At 37.5% G+C, this 19,081-nt stretch overlaps 1 protein-coding gene across 3 annotated transcripts; it reads left to right on the top strand.

Annotated features, from left to right (window-relative positions):
* The first annotated feature begins 1,702 nt into the window (after positions 1–1,702).
* Positions 1,703–17,258, top strand: ercc6l2 (excision repair cross-complementation group 6-like 2). Of its 3 annotated transcripts, none has more exons than XM_058390489.1 (18): positions 1,703–1,824; positions 3,443–3,792; positions 3,902–4,018; positions 4,582–4,775; positions 4,998–5,159; positions 5,262–5,469; positions 6,621–6,878; positions 7,474–7,593; positions 8,101–8,172; positions 8,372–8,517; positions 9,556–9,651; positions 10,009–10,108; positions 10,359–10,511; positions 11,386–11,457; positions 12,498–13,251; positions 13,418–13,572; positions 14,528–14,703; positions 16,245–17,258. In XM_058390489.1, exons 2-18 carry the CDS (start codon positions 3,565–3,567, stop codon positions 17,101–17,103), a joined length of 3,870 nt encoding a protein of 1,289 aa, XP_058246472.1. In that variant the 5' UTR covers positions 1,703–1,824; positions 3,443–3,564; the 3' UTR covers positions 17,104–17,258. The 3 variants fall into 3 exon arrangements, with proteins under 3 accessions (XP_058246472.1, XP_058246474.1, XP_058246475.1); XM_058390491.1 differs by having other exon boundaries at positions 1,715–1,824; positions 3,564–3,792; XM_058390492.1 differs by lacking the exon at positions 1,703–1,824 and having other exon boundaries at positions 3,445–3,792; positions 12,501–13,251.
* Positions 17,259–19,081: the final 1,823 nt, after the last annotated feature.

Raw genomic sequence — 19,081 nt, 5'->3', positions numbered from 1 at the left:
TTACACCTGATACACCCGAAAACACTCAATCAAATAATATTGCACAGTCAGACCGGTACTTCGGTCATCACACTGGGAGGCAAAGCTTATTCATGTGCTATCATTATCTATGATAGTTAAGCAAATTGTTCCAATATGATTTCAATCAGCTTTGAAAAAAAAAAACGAACAATGCAATCCGTTTCTGATAAAATCTAGGTGATTCATTTCATCCATTCATACAGAAATTATCTGTCTGAATTGGACTGCTGAGAAATAACAGCCATCAATGTTTTTTCTCTAATTCGCATGAAGTTTGGATTACCTCATGATTCCCACAATTAGCTACAGGCTATTTGTGTTTTTGACCTTTAATGCCCACTTGTAAACACTTTCTATGATGTGTCATTTCTGTGCCACATATGGCTCACACCTGTGTTCTTATCTGAGCCATATACAATACCTCAGTGTTTATGGTGTTCCAAAAGTAAAATCCTATCTAATCCTACCCATTTTGTAGGTATAGCAGAATATATATAGTTCAGTGATATACCAGATAACAGCAACATGTAGCCCAACCGTGCATGCTAGACTGGGTTCAGAGGTTTATTTTGTTTATTTAAATTTTTGCACTAATTTAATTTTCATTTGTCTGTCTTTACTTGAAGTTAGGAATAAAACACTGCAAGGCATGTTGTTATAGGAAAATTAATTCTAAATGGCAAGGGAGTCTTTTAAAAAATGTTTCCATTACTCTTATACCACAGAGATCTGCCAATGGATACAATTTTTACTTATTAATGAACGACACGTCATGTTTTTTTAAGACAAGTTAGTTCCAGGAGCAACTTATCTTGTAGGAGCTATAAATGTCTATTTTCAGGAATAGCCCTTTTCAAATATAAATAAATAAATAAATAAATAAATAAATAAATAAATAAATAAACAAATAAATAAATAAATAAATAAATAAAGATAAAATGCAGCCTGTCATGTTACACAGAAACCAGAAGTTCAAACTGTCCTGTGATACTGACAAAACAACTCTTTCTATAAATGTATAATAAATTTCTCATTACAGAAAACTTAACCATATTAACTGGTGCCTGTCTTTGTTAAATAAATAAATAAATAAATAAATAAATAAATAAATAAATAAAGTTTATTAAAGTCCCAGTGAACGAGCTGTTACTACAGAAATGATAATGTAGGAAACGTAATTATATGATAAGCCCTAGCATTGTCAGGCTGCTGTTATTTAAAAATAAATAAATAAAATAAATAAATAAATAAATACATAAATTAATTAATTAATTTTATATATTATATATTAAATAAATAAATAAATTAAAATATAAATTAAAAATAATAATAAATAAATAAATAAATAAATAAATAAATAAATAAATAAATAAAATTAGTTATAATATACAATCATTATTATGTTTTTCTATTCTTTTAGCGTAAATGCTGATGGTCAATTTATTCAAATTGCAGTAGTTGCACATAATATTAGGAAAACAAAGCATTATTTCCAGTGTTGTCACGTTCGATTAAAGTTATTGCTTGGCATAGTTGCTTTAATTATGCTTCGATAAATGCATTGTATTTTTTTTGTACATTAAATATGGTATTACATTGGAAATTGCTATAATAATAAAATCTCCGTATAGGAGATGAAAGGCTAGGATCAGATTGTGGTGAAAGTGCTACTCCGGTTGTACAGATGCACAAACAAAAACGCGCACCTCTCTTTGCTGCCCTGTGGTGGACGAAGCTTAATGCTAACCAGCAAAATGGATTCTGTGGCCCTTCTGTGGATTCTGTGTAATTAAGCGGGTGAATGTGAGTAGCACTGATTCTTCCATCGACCTGGATCGTATCGAAAGTGTTTAAACAGGAATCTGCTGGAAGTTATTCAACTTTAGCAAGCAAGCTACGCTAGTCAAGTGCTAGTGAAGATGCTACCCGGCTCACAACTGTGACTCACAAGAGATATTTTAGCTCATTAAAATGTTATATATTTATTACTAAATATCAATTGCTTTCTGTAGTTTAGCTTACATAACTCAATACACATGTCTGTTTGCTGGTTAAACACAGATATCAGTCACTTAGTCACTCTTCCCTGATATTCTTGCACACATTCATAAACTGTTTTTAAAAAAAAACTTAATTAGTTTATGCATATTAATTAAATGTATTTATTCCACCATGAAAACGCTTCCAAGACACAGAAAATATAGAACCGTTTTAAGGAATATACACCGATCAGCCTTAACATTATGACTACTCACAAGTAAATTGAATAACACTGATGATCTCCTCATCATGGCACCTGTTAGTGGGTGGGATATATTAGGCAGCAAGTGAACATTTTGTCCTGTAAGTTGATGTGTTAGAAGCAGGAAAAATGGGCAAGTGTAAGGATTTGGGCGAGTTTGACAAGGGCCCAAATTGTGATGGCTAGACGACTGGATCAGAGCATCTCCAAAACTGCAGCTCTTGTGGGGTGTTCCCCGTCTGCAGTGGTCAGTATCTGTCAAAAGTGTCCTTTAAGTCCTGTAAGTATCCTTTCACCTCGCATATTACAGGACTTAAAGGATCTGCTGCTAACATCTTGGTGCCAGATACGACAGCACACCTTTTAAGGGATCTAGTGGAGTCCATGCCTCGATGGGTCAGGGCTGTTTTGGCAGCAAAAGGGGGATTCACACAATATTATGATGGTGGTCATAATGTTATGCCTGATCGATGTAATTCCTTTATTCATTAATCAAGATTTGTTTTTAGGATTTTTTCTTAGAATATTATATGATGGAAGTCCTACAAATATCAACATATTTGAATATGAAAAATCTGTGTTTAGACTCTAGTAAGTGTGGCTTATAAAGGAAATTGACATGTATATCATATTGACAAATAAGTTTTGTGGATACCTGACCATCACATGCATTTGTGGTTCTTCCCCCAAACTGTTGCTTCAAAGTTAGAAGTACCCGATTGTATCTGATGTCTTTGCAAGTTTCATTACAATTTCCCCAAACCCCATACCTTTTCAAGCATGACATTGCTCCTGTGCACAAAGTAAGGTCTGTGAAGACAAGGCTGGTGTGGAAGAACTCGAGTCGTGTTACAACAATGACTGCATGCCAGGCCTCTTCACCAAACATCACTGCATGATTTTACTAATGCTCCTGGGGATGATTGAGTAAATCTTCCCAATCTTGTGGAAAGCCTTTCCAGACAGTGAACAGTAGAAAGAGCACTAAATCTGGAATGAGATGTGATGTTCAGGTTGTCATAAACTTAACGTGACATGACGTGACATGGGCTGAGATTAAGCCTTCATCAAAGATTACCAGAATTGTTTCCACCTGTAGTTCCTTACCATAAGCCCAGCATTTGTGGAACCACAAAAAGATCAACAAAAGATATTTGTTTCTCTTGTGTTTTAAAATAGAGTGCTGGTACCATGAAGGTAGCTACATGTCCTTCAGTTTTGAAGAAGAATCAACGTCTGCATTGCCTTGTGTACTTAAATGAAAATAGAAGATGATGTTGGATTAATCTTTATACCTCAGAATGTTTAAGGCCCCATTTGAAGATGAGAAACCTGCCTTCCATACAAACCAGAAGCCTCCTGGTTCCTCAGAACCATTTGTTCTGTCAGGAACCATTCAAGTACCATACACCATTAACAGATACCTCCGAGACTACCAGCGAGAGGGGGTTAAATTTATCTATGACAGCTACTTGAAATCCAGAGGTTGCATCCTGGGTGATGACATGGGTCTAGGAAAGACCATTCAGGTAGGCCTATATATACTTATTTATAATCACAGAGATTGTGTACAAAGTTAATCAGGAATTAATGTTGCCTTTATAATTGTAGCTCTTTAAACCCTTTTTTGTTGGACAGGTTATTAGCTGCTTGGCTGCCATTTTGCAGAAAACAGGGACATGGCAGGATGTTGAAAATAACAGGCCAGAGTTTTTGCAGTCACAGGTGCCATCAAAACCCACCAAAGTTAAGAAGGTACTGTATTAAAGCTTCTCATCAATTGGCCTGTCACTATTGTCATAAGTGTAAGTGCAATAAGTTTAATTTCTACATTGAAATAATGCATAGGGGAGACTTCACAGAATACTAAACATATCAAACACCTGTGCGGACAGTAAATAACGTAGGACAACTTCTATAAATTTAAGTTGCATATCATTCTGTAATAATTTATTAAATCTTGTTATCTGAAATACAATTTAGTGAGGGTGGCTTTTTAACTCCTGAACTGAATTACCATATTATTATAATATTTTTATTATAATTAAAACCTAGTTAGTCACCGAGAAAACAGAACTATTATCATCTAGTGATTTGGTTATATCAAGATATATTTATTGAGAATAAATGGTGTAGATAAATGGAATAAATGGATTGCATATATATTTGGAAATCTGTGATTTGTGGACTCCAAAGATCTGATACAGCCTGATCATCTCAAATAATTATTAATAATACCATTTTCTTTCAGCTGTGACAGGCGTCCTTGTCATTTAGTAGTTTGTGCAATTGTCTCATCAACTGATTCTTTTTAATAGGTTTTCCTGATTGTGGCTCCTCTGTCTGTGCTCTACAACTGGAAAGATGAGTTGGACACATGGGGCCATTTCAAAGCAGTGGTTGTCCATGGTGTGAGGAAGGAGGAGGAATTGGCCCGTGTGAACAGAGGAAGATGTGAGATTGTCCTGACAACATTTGAGACACTAAGACTCTGTCTTGATGAATTCAACAGGTACACTACTACAGAGATCGTATTTATCTCTATCTGCTCCCAGCATGCCCACAAAGATTATATCTTTGTGGTTTGATCTGGTTCTTCGGAGCAAGTGTGCATTGTAGACCTCTGATCTATCCAAAACATATTAGCTCATATTAGAGCTTTCTGCAGAAGAGAAGGTTTGATTTTACAATTGCTGTTATTTTATCTATATTTTGATTTCTCATCTCACCACAGGCATGAGTGGGCCGCTGTCATTGTAGATGAAGTTCACAAGCTAAAGAATTTCAAATCTCAAATCACTCACGCAATGAAAGCCCTGAAATGCAAAGTGCGTGTGGGACTGACTGGTACAATCTTGCAAAACAACCTGGAGGAACTCTGGTGTGTCATGGATTGGTGAGACATGGGCACAGCCTCTCATTGTGATCATCATTATTTATTCCTGGTTTGAGTTTTAAAATGTGCTCATTTGTTTATTGCTTTGTTTTGCACTTTCAGGGCCAACCCCGGATGCCTCGGGTCACTAAGTAGTTTTAAGACCAGGTTCTCAGAACCTATTGAACAGGGCCAGAAACACAGTACAACCAAGAGAGTGCTCGCTGAGGGCCGCAAGGCTGTCCAGGCTCTGGCTAAACTTCTGTGTCGCTGGTTCCTCAGGAGAACCAAAGCACTCATTAGTGACCAGTTACCAAAGAAAGATGACCGGGTGAGTCTGTTAGTCCAGCTGAGATATCTCATCAAATCATATCCATTTATTCAAGATGTCTGTTTCTTTTGAAAACATGCAAAGCAAACAACTAAAGCATGAACAACTTTAGTGTTAGATCTGCCACAAAAGCTTGCATCTATGCACATCTGTAGTGGTTTTATGTATAAGTAAAAACTAGTGCACTTATTTCCACTGCGTTGACTATTTTCATGGATAAGGCCATATACCTTTATTGCAACAACACCTGTAAGTCTTGTTTCAAATGCTTGAGGCATTGTTATGTGTTTTTGTTGTGAAATAGCTGCATATACCTGCTGTCATACTTGCCAAATAAGATAGATACAATTATCAATAATTATTCATAATCATATAAATATTTAATTTTATTTAAAACATAACATCATAACATCCACTAGTTGGGCTGGGTCATACGGCCACGGTATGGTTTTTGGCAACGTTTTAGGAAAATTACACTTACTGGCCACACCTGTACAGTTCATTCATGCAATTATCTAGTCAGTCAGTCAGCTTTAGTTAATGTCTTTCTGATGAGAGAGGTCAGAGAAGAAAGGCCAGACCGGATTGAGTACAATAACCACACCTGTCAGGAATCTGAAGCTAACATGGGCACAGGTTTACTGGACAGTTGAAGGTTGGAAAATGACCTGGTCACCTCAACAACAACTGTCTGTCAGCACCATCAGATATGTCATGGACAAAGTCAGTGAGATCACACTTGTTCACTATTCCTCATATTTAAAAAAAACAACAACAACATTATCTAAAGCTCTTGGCCTGTAGCTGTATGATTTTATTCAGTGCACCGCTACAACATGATTGGCTCATTGGATAATTGCATGAATGTACAGATGTTCCTATTAAAGTAGCTGGTGAGTGCATATCACTGTACAGCTTGTTATTAAATAATATAAAATGCAATAAAAATCCTTTTTTGATGTTTTTGAAAACAATTAGTACAAATATTGTATTGTATTGTATTGTATTGTATTGTATTGTATTTATATTAAACAAATAGTGACGTGTAGAAATATATTCTACAATATAGGGTATGATTTTTTTTTCTTTTTCTTCAGCTTCCTCACCCTTACCCTTACTCCCATGTCTTCACTTCTTGTGTGTCTGTGTAGGTGGTGTACTGTTCCATGACGGATTTCCAGCAGGCAGTATACCGGGCTGTACTGGACACAGATGATGTAAAGTTGCTGTTACGGAGCTCAGAGAAGTGTCCGTGCAGCAGTGGACGCTCCAAGAGAAAGTGTTGCTACAAACTCAATTCATACGGTCTCCCAGTCAGACACATGTACTTCACTTATCTGGCTATACTGAGGAAGGTCGCCAATCATGTAGCCTTGCTGCAGTCTAAAGAAGGAACCAGTGAAAAACAGGCACGTGGTCAACATTCTACTCTAAATGTCTGTATAGGATGATACTGATGCACATACAGCCATTTTAGATTTATGTAGAAATATCAACACCTCTTTTTAAAACTTCTGGAACTAATAATGCATGTTTTTGGGGTGTCCATGTATCTGTCCATCTGAGAAATATTGTTTTTTTTCTCTATTAGGTTATAGCAAGCTCAAATGTCTACATCAGTTTATCTAAAATCATAATTAATCAAACCCGTCTTCCCCAGATAGCTTTGAGCATGAGTCTGCTGAGTCATGGAGTGACATGAGATCTTAATAGCCATAAAAGCATTAAAATCAGTCAAACCATTAACTGCACTGTGTTTCTTCCAAGTGTCTCTTCCAAGGCTCAAATGGTATCATGTATCCTTTTGCACAGGGTTTTTCAGAGTGAAAAATTCGACTGTTAGTTGAAATGAATCTCGTTTTGCATGCAAGGGCTCTTTCTCTAGTAATAACTAAGCAAAGAGGTCATGCTGATTGCACTCCTGATTATGAAATCATTTTGAAATAATCAGCGTGGGTTTTGGCAATGCAATTATTCTCTTATATTCCCCATCCTCTAAATCAGGAGCAATGTGTGACTGCTATCTGCGAGCAAGTCTTCAAGAAGTTTCCAGACTTCACGAAAAGATGCAAGCAGGCTGCATTTGAGGCCATGTCAGACCCCATCTACAGTGGAAAAATGAAGGTTGGATATTAATATTTTACTTATTATTTAATATGTCAGAGTTGTACATGTTTTATTACCCTTACCACCCAACCCACTAAACCACAGAACTGTAAATCTAAGTTCTCATGCACTCCAGATTTTGTTCTGGTGTTGAGGGCGTGAATTATCCAGCCTTTGGCCAGCTTTGGCCTTGGCGTGGCTTTGCTTCACTAGCTATGGACACACTTCCTTGGGAAATAACAAGGGCAGTATTTAGTCGTTCTTAAAGTCTATCCAAAGAGTCTTCTTCCCCCATGTGCAGAGCCTTACGGGTGTTGTTATTGGCAGATTCACCATTTCTAGTGCTCTCAGTACAGTAAATACTCTGCACATTCTCCCATGTCAGGTAGCAAATGAAGAATGACAGTAGAGCCAGTGTTTAATATTAATCAGTTGATCCTCATTTTTCTTACCACTCAACAGAGAAAGCTATTTGATTTGTCATTCTTGTTTGAGACCTCAGAGTCTGAATCTCTTGTGTTACAGGTGCTGCAAAAGCTGCTTAATCACTTTATCACAAGGAAAGACAAAGTACTGCTTTTTTCACTTTCCACAAAGGTGAATTGTTTGTCATGTGTGTTAGTTTTATTCTTTTGTGCAGTCTGCATCCATTGCATTTTGGAGAGCTGATACTTTAAGACAGTTTTGTTAAAAATAAAGCAATGGTATGTAGTTATATGATTTGAGAAACATACCTAACTTGTGGCAATATGGATTTTGCTAATATGGAACAAATTCTAAATGTTTCCTATTGTAGCTCCTGGATGTTTTGGAGAGCTACTGCATGGCTGAGGGTCTGGAGTACCGCAGGCTGGATGGAAACACCAAGGCTAAAGATCGTATCCACATTGTCAAGGAATTCAACAGCACCAATGATATTAACGTTTGCCTTGTGTCTACCATGTGAGTGCTGCTTTTGCACGATACAATTTGTAACGTCTCATTTTATTTGATTTTATACAGATGGTAGTTTAATGTCTATGGTTTTGATCATGCTCTTTGATGAAGTGAGCAGAAAAGCAGAGAATAAAAAAACCTTGAGTCTGATTTGAGTGGTAGAATTAATAGCTCAAGAAAATGGCCAAAAATAATTATATGATTTATTCACTTATTTAATTCATTCATCTTCAATGAACACTTTTTCTACTACTTTTTCTCTTGGCAAAAAAAGTTTTTTTTTTTTTTTTTTTTTTTTTTTACAGTATGTATTTAATAGTATTTAATTTGTAGAATTTCTCTTAAAATCACACGTGGCACCATTATGGACACCCCTATGAAATAATTAAATTGAAATAAAATGTGCATAAAATCTGTTTTTTAATTGCTCTCAGTATCTGCTCTGCTATCCGGTTGAAAATATTCAGGAAGCTTAAATATTGATGAGTTTCTCATAATGTTATGGTTCAGTTGATTCACAGGGTTGTCGAGTTTCAAAATCAGCTATCAGACTAAACCTCTATAACAGGAAACACACAAGCTTTTCTTGAGAGCCTTTGAGAGAATGCATCACTGCAATTTCACCATGAGTCACTGGAAATAAAACTGAAATCATATTTTATGGTCAGATGAGACCAAAATCAAACTAAAGAAAAAATCTGCAGTGGATACATGGAAGCCCACGTATCCAGTGTGACTTCTGGTGGATCATTGAGGCTTTGGGTCTGTTTTGCAGTTGGTACTCCAGGGGCATTTGAAACTTTAATGACATCATGAATTCTGCTAAATGGCTGTTAAAGGCTAGAGTGTTTCAGCCTGAAACCTGGTCGCCAAGGTCAAAGAGCCATCTACAACTGGCTCCAATCCTGTTAGGCATTACAGACTAGTGTTTCACAGAAAAGCACTACTTTTTTTTTGGAAAAAAAAAAGAATGTAAATATGTACCAATGTGAACTTGGTACTGCACATGATATTGAATGTAATTGAATTTATGTTTTCCTCAAGGGCTGGTGGAGTTGGACTCAATTTTGTTGGGGCTAATGTTGTTGTCCTTTTTGATCCAACGTGGAATCCAGCAAATGACCTTCAGGCTATAGACAGGTGAGGTAGCATCCTATCCTATCTACAAATGTAAACAACCTGTATGTGCTTATGTATCCTAATATTATTGAGGTAGGCTTTCTGTGTCAACTGTTCAGCTCTGAGATTCATCTCTTCTGCGTAGTTGTGAGTTCTCTATAATACAACCCCAGTCATAACTTCCTTACTGCCACATAACAAACCATCCATCTGGCATTTTTTAGTCTCCTCCTGCAAAGTCAATTGACTCGCTGCATGGCCAGTATTGGCAAACTTCATATTACAACTGGGATCTAGTACAGCTAATTCTGACCATAACACTTGACTCCTGCGCTGTTCTGTTTAAGGCCTTTACACCTTTTATTGTTCAATATGCAGGGCATATCGCATTGGGCAGTGTAAGGATGTGAAAGTTTTTAGGCTCATCTCTCTGGGCACAGTAGAGGAGATCATCTATCTGCGTCAGATTTACAAACAGGTATGTAAAAAAATATGAGTGTTTGAGTTGTGGTGCTTACCAGTTTCTACTAAACAACCAGAGTCAATTTTTCTTACTGTTACATTCTCAAGTCCTTTGTTTGAATCCTTCTTATACATATACTAATATTTGATAGTATATATTAATATTTAATATGATGCAACAAAAACTGTAATGAAGAAATATCAATAAAAAAAATTCCAGTGCAAAATGGCCTGATCGGGTTCCTCTATTTCACTGGCTGATACAGCAGTTGCAATCCTCAGTGATTGGAAATGAAAATGCAAGACGCTACTTTGAGGCAATGCATGGAGAAAATGGCCGAACAGGAGAGATATTTGGAATCAGAAACCTTTTCCGCCTCCAGACCGATGGAACTTGTCTTACACGCCGCATCCTGGAGGTTAGTGCATTGAATCTCTTCATCTGTTACAACATAAAACTATTCTCTTGAGCAAGAGCTTCAGAGCCGAGTCCGTTGGTCATCCTGATTATTTTGAAACGTTTAGTTGTAAACAGTCAATGTGATCGTGGTCTTATCTTTAATATCTCACTCAGCCATGGGCATAACTGTGTTGTGAAAAGTGCCTGGGGTGCGATGATTAACACTAACAATCAGGCCAGTTTGTATCAAAAGCCTTTCTGAAGGGCCTTTTTCTCATCTGCATCAAACACAATTCCATATTAGAATAATAATACGCTAATGGCATTGCTTTCAGTCAAACTTTAATGAAGATACACAATATCATAACATTTGTGAATAACAGTAGCTCAGGCACCCAGGATGAGCAGAAATAATGTCATTTTTGATTCTTAAGTTGCCCAGCAATATGTTAAAAAACTAAAAGAAAAGATAAAGAATCTACTCTTTATTGAGGTTTGCAAAAGACTTTCATTTTGTATGTATGAAATTTTTTTTATTTATTTTTATTTTTTTTTAGAAAGCATCTTTCTCATCTGACTCTGGTGCAAGTTCAAAATTTACACTTTCATTTTTATCTAATTTCATATAAGGTCAAATTGGCTGCATAATACTCTGGAATTTCTAGAATATGCTGACTTTTTTTTGTTCAAATGCCTTTATGCAAAGTAAAAAGCAAACATTGAGCTGTTATAAGAGCTTTAATTTATTGATTCTTTTAATCAAGCATCGTGCTGTATATAACCTGGATATGTATGGCAAGTCTACTAGACTGTAACTTTCATATCTATGTCCTAAATGAGCCATGACTATGAATTCTTTCTCAATGAGTTGATGGAAAATGTGTGTGTCACAGAGGGAGGGCCAAGTTGAGCTCGGGATCATGACAGCCAACACACAGGCAACGGATGAGAGGGTGCAAGATCTGGTGAGTAGCCGCCCTTCTCCAGAGCCGTCACGGGAATGCTGCTGTTCTCCATCCATCTCTCCTCTCTCCTTTCCAAGACATCTCCCCATCCTTTCATTCCCACGGCAAAAGATGGGTACGAAGGCCAACACATGGCTGTAATTAGCCCCCTCCCCAGCCCACTGGTGAAGACCACACGGAAGCATGTGTTATCTTTAGCAAGTTTATTTACCCAGCAGAACTTATCTAACTGTCCTTTCTGGAGGAGATTCTCACATGTAGGTCTCATTAGAAGCTAAAAACGGAAAAGTCTCGCTTTAAAAGCCGGCATTAACTGATCATAAGCAAAGTGTTGGTGGGCAAGTTGTAAAGAAGCAACTTTATTTTCAGATGGGGTGCTTACAGAGCTGGGGTCGATTAAATCTGTAGTTCAGTCTCCAGAGATAAGGTTTTCTATCCAAGTTAATAGCCCTTTAATTATATTAATTATATTTTGTTTGGTATGCATGTTTAAATCCACTTCATAGTGGAATCACAAAGCTTGATGCTATGACAATGCCACGTGTTAATCGTTCTGAATCCCACCATCTGCTGCACTACCCTGTCAGTTTGACTGTAAAATGATTTCTTCTGATTTAGAAGCACAAAGGCATGTAGGGAAAAAAATGGGTAAAATAAAGCACAGTGCAAAGTTGTCATCTCTTCTGCTAGCATAGCATGTCACCTCACTGTTAAACATATCATAATAGAATAAATTCTAGCCAGGCTCAAAACCTGTTTGTACTTGTGAGGACTACAAATGTTCACCAGTGACTTTGTGATTTACAATAAGCTAGTTAATTCATTAACTGGTTTATTTTAGCCTAATTATTTAGGTTTCTGTGTAATGAATGCATGCAATTGGGCAGCACATTTTTTTAAATGAATTTTTGATTTATCCACCCTCCGAAAACTCGTTTTTATGTGTACTTTGCATGATTGTTGTCTATGCTGTTGCATAAATTTGTAGTGTTTGAAAAAAAACTTTGTTTGGTATAATCTATATTACCCATGTGCCACAGCAGGGTCCAGCGTGTTTATCAGCAGTCACCGCTGCACAACAGGAAAACGGACCAGCAGCAGCAGGTGGTACCAGTGCCAAGTTCTTTAATGCTGAAGTTCTGGATTTTAGCAGTGATAGTGAGGGTGAGGATCCCTGCGGTTCCAGATCAAAAGCTACATACCCAAATGCAGGAGGGGAGTTTGGACCCAGCACCAGCTCTGCTGCAAATATGAATCTATCTGCTCTGCTGATGAAACATCTGACTAGTAAGATGCAAAGGAGCTCAGAGAGCAGTGAAGACAGCCAGTCTGATACACACTCAAAGAGGTTGAACCTAGAGGAGGCCAAGGTAGCTAAAGGGAAAACAGAATGGTTCTTGTCTAGTGACTCAGAGGAAGAGAGGGAAGAAGCAAAAAAGGCCTGGGACCATGTCTGCATGGAGGAGTCCGAAGATGTAGAAATCGTTCATCACTGCCCGACTAAAGCACAACAGAGAGATACAGGCAGTACTGGTATGCAGCAGAAGCTGGATAGAGCCACACTGGCAGTAAAGAGACAGAGAGTTACTGCAGAGATTGAGAGTTTTGCCTCATCAGAAGATGAAGCTCCAGTGAGAAGGGTGAAGTTTAAGAAAAATCCTCGACGCCTCTTAAGTACACAGAATTCAGCTCAAAAATCAGTTCAATTCACCGGTTTAAAATGCCCAACCATGCATTCCAGAAAGCCACAAATCATAGAGGGTACCAGCACCGGCACTATAGACTCATTGCTGGGTAATTTTTTATTTTTTTTTTTAACTATAGCATTCAGAGTGTTATAGTAAGTGAATTTGTAATTCAAAAGAAAAGAACTTTTAAAATGGCCGCACAGTATACTGATATATTATTTAATGCGCTATGATTTTGCAGTATATTATCCTTACTTGTATTGTATTTGTAGTTGGGCTTCAGGAAGTGAGCTACACCCACTCCAATCAGAAAGTGGTCGGCTCGAGCAGGGCAGAGAACCTCCTCAGCCGTGCTGCATTACGGGATGTGTTTGAACTGAACAAGCACTCCCAGCTCCCAGCAAACCATTTCGATGACACATCTGAGGTATTTCCAGTTATGGTTATGAAATATTATGTTAGACAGTACATTATTGGGTTTAAGTATTATTTTACTACCTTTACACATAGTTTAATTTTATATAGGGCATTGGTGGCTCAGTGGTAGGTTTCTCGCCTACCATGTGGAAGGCCCGGGTTCAATTCCCAGCCAGTGCCCAAACCCCAGCCACTGGATGCCACCGGATAAAATGGGAGGGTTGCGTCCGGAAGGGCATCCAGCGTAAAACCTGAGCCAAGTTGCGGTGCGGACCAGTCGGTCCACTGTGGCGACCCCTCACACACAGGGAGCAGTCGAATGATCGACAACAACAACTCATCGTTTAATTTTCAGTAGATTTAACAGCAGCTCTTGGTTCAGATGATTTTATTTTTTTGGATTGAAACACGGATATATTTTCGGAATAACGCACAGGGAAGAGTGCAGTTATACTGTGATTCAGCTATAGGCAGAAAACCACAGGGTGAGTGCTGTAGGCTGTGTTAGATATATTTAGTATAACCGCATCATCGTGAGTGCGATATTGATTAAATATAGGAATGTTTCAGTCAAGAAAATTAAATTATCTGAACCATGAACTACTGATAAAGCCATACTCTGAAAATTAAACAATAAGCATAATGTTGTCCTTTTCATCTGACAAACTTTCATATTTTGAAACAAAATTTAGATTCCTGAAAAATATTGTTTGCCATGTCTGCTGATATCGCAAACACTATCATAGTAACAGATTTCAAACTAAAGGAGGTTGAATTGCATGGCAGAGATGAGCAGAGTGATGGGAATTATAAGCACTCTTTGAATAGCACTCTCCAATGAAATTAGTATAGCTGTATTTTGAGCACAGATTTATTCTGGCATCATCAGTTTGGTTATGAAATTGTTTCATATGGTTGATATTCCCAGATCAGTGTAAAAGCACAGATGTTATTATTTTTTATAGACCCAATCTGGAATCCCCCAGTTATCTGAGCCCACAAATGGTGGAGAGGAAGTCGATATGCCAGAAGGTCGCGACAAAACTTGTCTGAAACAACAGGTCACCCACAGCGTAGAAACATCCATCAATACCAAAACTGCAACCATTAGTGTTGGCAAGACGCCTGCCGCTGTCTGCAAGTAAGGATGAGCTACTTTTCCTTTTTATATTTATAATTTATTTCCATTTTCTCTTTTACTTTTGCTACACCATGACATGAAGCTTCATAAAAGTATACAGTAGGGGGCATGCAGTGATGTTTTGTGCTTTCCAAGAAATTAATGTTTCCAACAAAAAAAAGAGATGTTTATTATTTGTTCAAATCTTCCTAAAACTATGTGAATGTCAAGGCCAATTCATTTGTTTGTGCTACACACCGTATATGTTTTGGATCAATAGATAGATATGAGATGAGAGTTTAGCGTCTATTTCCTGGTATCTTTATCCAGATGCAACAACATATTTAAAAAAAAAAAAAAGAACACCCAACTTGTAGAAGAGCAAAAGTATCGGAACAGGTCTCAAGTCTGGAAGTGAACATTACTTAATATTTCATTGCATGTCGTGTGCTTGCAGAAACTGCATCAAGCCTGGAACTCACTGATATCACCAAATTGTTCTAAAATTAAGATTAGACATTCAAAGCTATTTATTGTTTGCTAATCTTAAAAACTGGCTAAAGTGTTTTTAACACATCTGTGTATACATATCAGCAAATTAAAGCCTTAATTCATCCTTTAATCTCAAACCCCCAGTGTCCAATCTACAGCAAAAGCAAATGAACTGGTCTTGCCATTCCAATTGTTTCGGAGAAGACTGTATATAATTATAGGCTTACTCAGTACACACTACACAATAAGACACTAAAACGGAGTTTCTATAACTTGAAAGACTCCCATTTTGCAAGTCAGAAGGTTTTTTAAAAGCAGCCATCTCTACAGCAGTTAATAGTGTTGGTTAGGCTGAAAAAACACAAGAAGCGGCAAGAGGAAAGTCCTTATAGCATGGGGCTGTGTGCCAGTTCTGGCCACAGCTATGGCGTTCTGCGCCCTCACATAGCCCCTGTGGGAGGGGTAAGACCACCCCAGAGCCCTCTCACCCACCCCTTTCCCATACAGGGCCAAAACACATTGAGCTATGAGCAAAACTCTTCTTGAAAGCCTAAGATTTCACCACTAGCCCAAGGACGCACCCAACTGACTCCAAAACCATAGTCTTCTTCTCTGTAATAAGGGAAAATGTGTTTATTTATACTGATTTTCCCCCAATTTAGTCATCTAATGATTTAATTCAAAGCTTTTATTTAATCTTCCACTGGTAGCAGATTCTCAGAAGAAACTGTGCCACAGACAGCTTTTTTGTTTCTATGATTTTAACTGCATGTGCGTTTCTAAATACTTTTTTTCTTTTAAGAAATGTGATTTGAATGTACAGTGTGTAAGAGTAATAGAGAGCCTGATTTGTCTAACAATGCAATGTAGTACTTCAAATGTCACTTTGAAATACACTGATTAGTTGTGTATTCATATGAATGAGTGCTGAATATAACTTTGCTAAAAACATAACATATATACTCTTAAAATCTGTATAAAATGATTAATTCTACAAAAATCTGTTTGAAATAATACCTATTGTCTCACAGTATGACTGGTATACTCTTTTTTCCCCCCCCATGAAACAGGCAGCAGCTGCAAGAAATGGCAAAGTTTTTCAGAGCAAAGTCTGTGCAAGAGTTTGCAGAAGAGATTGTGAAGAACAACTCAGCACAGCGACTGAACAAGCTATGTGAGTTCTATAGCCACAGCAGCCCTGAGCTTGCTGACGTTATCCAAAAAACCTTTCCTAAACCTGTAACTGAGCTGAAGCCAAGAATTTCACCACTCCACCTCTCTACACAAAGGCCCACCTCAAAAAGAACCCTTTTAAATACAGTTCAGAGATCGAATAATGAAGCAAAACCAGGAACCTCTCAAAAGAAGAGAAGACCCACAGCACAAAATGCCATAGATGTCCATCGTCACTGTGTTGGTCAGACTGAGCTTAAAAATAACTGTTTGTCTCTGCCAGACTCAGGAAAACGTCCAGTTGAGACGTCTTCTAGAACTTCCACAGACATTCATCCTCATTCCAAAAAAAACACTAATCCATGCAATTCTTCCACAACTACTTCCACTACTGAACTGCAGTCTTTCTCTAGAGATGACCAAGCAGACAAAAACTCCCACACAACCCTTATTAGTGACCTCATAGGTGACACCTCCATCCTAGATGACCTCTTCAAGCAAAAGAGAAACGCTGACCGGCCAAAGCCAGCAGCGGCACCCATTCCCTCACCCACTGAGAGGACGAAGAACAGGGGTAAAGACTTCTGGGACATTTTAAACGAGGGGAACGAGGAAAGCATCAATAAGCTAACAGATCTATCTCAGGTGGAGAAGCTTTGCAGGGGTATTAATTTGCGTACAAAGTCCAAAAGGGAAAGCCAACTCGAGAGCTCTCAACTTTGGAAGAAGAATGAGAAATTCCTTTGGAAAAGATAAAAGAAGCTAGAAGCTTCTTTTGTGAAATGTGAAATTACAAACAATGGTTTACAAAATGTTCATATTTCTATACGGTATGTTTTATTTGCTTTTATTTAATTATTGTAGAACTGTTACTAGTTCATACCAGTTTTAATTATAGTCTTTACATTTTACCTGCTTTTCTGAATCATTGCTGTTGATGTGTGGGAAAATCCATTTGAATGCTCTAAAAAAAAATTCTGTTTTTGTCTCTGTTCTCATTCTGGAATTATGTGAGAAGCCTCTGGATTTGTTATATTCCCATTCAAATACAAGTGCAATCAAAACTCACCCCATGTTGGACTTTAAACGGTAGAAGCTGATGTCTCTGATTCTAAAGTCTCATAGAAAATGGTGTTTTTGGTGCTTATTGTTGCACTTTTGTAAGCACTGCTAAGTTTTGCTGCTTTACTCTTTCATCACATAACACTTGTGAGTGCTTTTGAAATGTTTTTTTTGATGCCCACAAAGTCATAGTAGCATGAATAGTGTATTAAGTGTCAAGGGAATAGTGTGCTTAGGGTCATACTATAAAGATGAATTCTCATCTACACGTGACTGATGATTAATGATATATTAATCAAACCTCCCTCCATAACACCACAGCCAATGTGAAAAAGCTTATTAAAAATGGCGGACAGCCATGTGGCTCTTACAGTGTGGCTGGGGTCCAGCTTGACTGAACTTGATATTGTGCTATGTGTGTGATGGTTTTCTGGGAATTATTCCATTACCACACAGTAAAATAGTGCTGCATAATACAAGTAAGTTTAACTTGACTGGGATAAAGACCCTTTTTGCACTGTTATACTTTGTATATTTGTCCATGATGGGTGGGGACTAACTGTGTGTGTGTGTGTGTCAGTCAGTGTAGCGACACAGCTGTGCCTGATGTTGGGCTGAAGTAAGCAAAGAGCCTGAGGAGGAGGACGATCTGAGGTTTCATCTCACAAAATGGAAAAGCGTTGATAGCTATCAATAAACAGGAGACTAGTGCACGCAGTGACATGATTCCCTGACCCTACAATTTGGGTGGTAGAATGTTCAAGGGGCAGCTCACAAACTGGAGAACACACACACTATTGTGGAAAACACAGAATCAGAATCAGTGGGCTCTCAAGAGGTTTCATGAAGATTAAAGCGTTTGCTTACTTTAAATGAGGAATCGATGCAAGAAAAAAGTTGATGTACGGAATTTGATAAATTGTTATATCCAAAATTTCTTCAGGAATTAAACCTCTCCAAGGTCAGCGCTGGTACTACTAACCAGAAAACTCAGAAACCAATAGGAATAAGTTAAGCAAGATATACAAAAACATGATACAGCAGCGGAAATGCATAGAGCATGAGTGTGAACATGTAATACACATGCTGTATGTAATAAATACGAAACTGAGTGTATTTATTCATGTACTGTACTTTTAAATCTAGTTCCTGAGCAGGATTAGCTTTTTCTACTAATTCAGAATATATTAAAAGAGAGTTATTTCTAATTTTTTTCTTTATTTCTGTATTTTAAATTTGTTAATAATAATAGTGTATACTTACAATACCATAGAGAATATTGTAACAGATGATAAAAGTCTTAAATGCACTTAAAAGCTCCATTCATTCTATTCTTGTTCTGGACACACTTATATAGAATTGCCCTGTACAATGAGTTTCTTTTGTATCTCTCAGTAGTAAATCTGTAGTCTTACTGTGAGTCTGTAGTGTAGCTGAGCTGTTTAGTATTTCTGGCCTACATCAATAACTGAATGTCCGTCAATGCCAGAGAGAAGCTTGCTGTTTCTTGCCCTGTGTTTATTTACACATCATCAAGTAAGTTTGAGGGATTGTGTTAACATAAATGAATGGATAATATAGTATTTGTATTGAAACTTCAGATTTAAAAAAAAAAAATCACAATGATTGATGGAAGTAAGCAAGTAAGCACAGGACAATGACCTACACTGAT

Source organism: Hemibagrus wyckioides, linkage group LG05, assembly GCF_019097595.1.
Source record: "Hemibagrus wyckioides isolate EC202008001 linkage group LG05, SWU_Hwy_1.0, whole genome shotgun sequence".
In the NCBI taxonomy this organism is placed as follows: domain Eukaryota; kingdom Metazoa; phylum Chordata; class Actinopteri; order Siluriformes; family Bagridae; genus Hemibagrus; species Hemibagrus wyckioides.
Note: the sequence above shows the minus strand (reverse complement) of the source record. Positions and strands in the feature narration are given on the sequence as shown.

What these genes read in the sequence shown, in the direction of transcription:
- ercc6l2 (XM_058390489.1), top strand. Translation starts at nt 3,565, where the DNA reads ATGTTTAAGGCCCCATTTGAAGATGAGAAACCTGCCTTCCATACAAAC. An exon ending in GACCTTCAGGCTATAGACAG is followed by an intron (nt 9,652 to 10,008) that starts GTGAGGTAGCAT and finishes TTCAATATGCAG; the next exon opens with GGCATATCGCATTGGGCAGT. An exon ending in CACTATAGACTCATTGCTGG is followed by an intron (nt 13,252 to 13,417) that starts GTAATTTTTTAT and finishes TTGTATTTGTAG; the next exon opens with TTGGGCTTCAGGAAGTGAGC.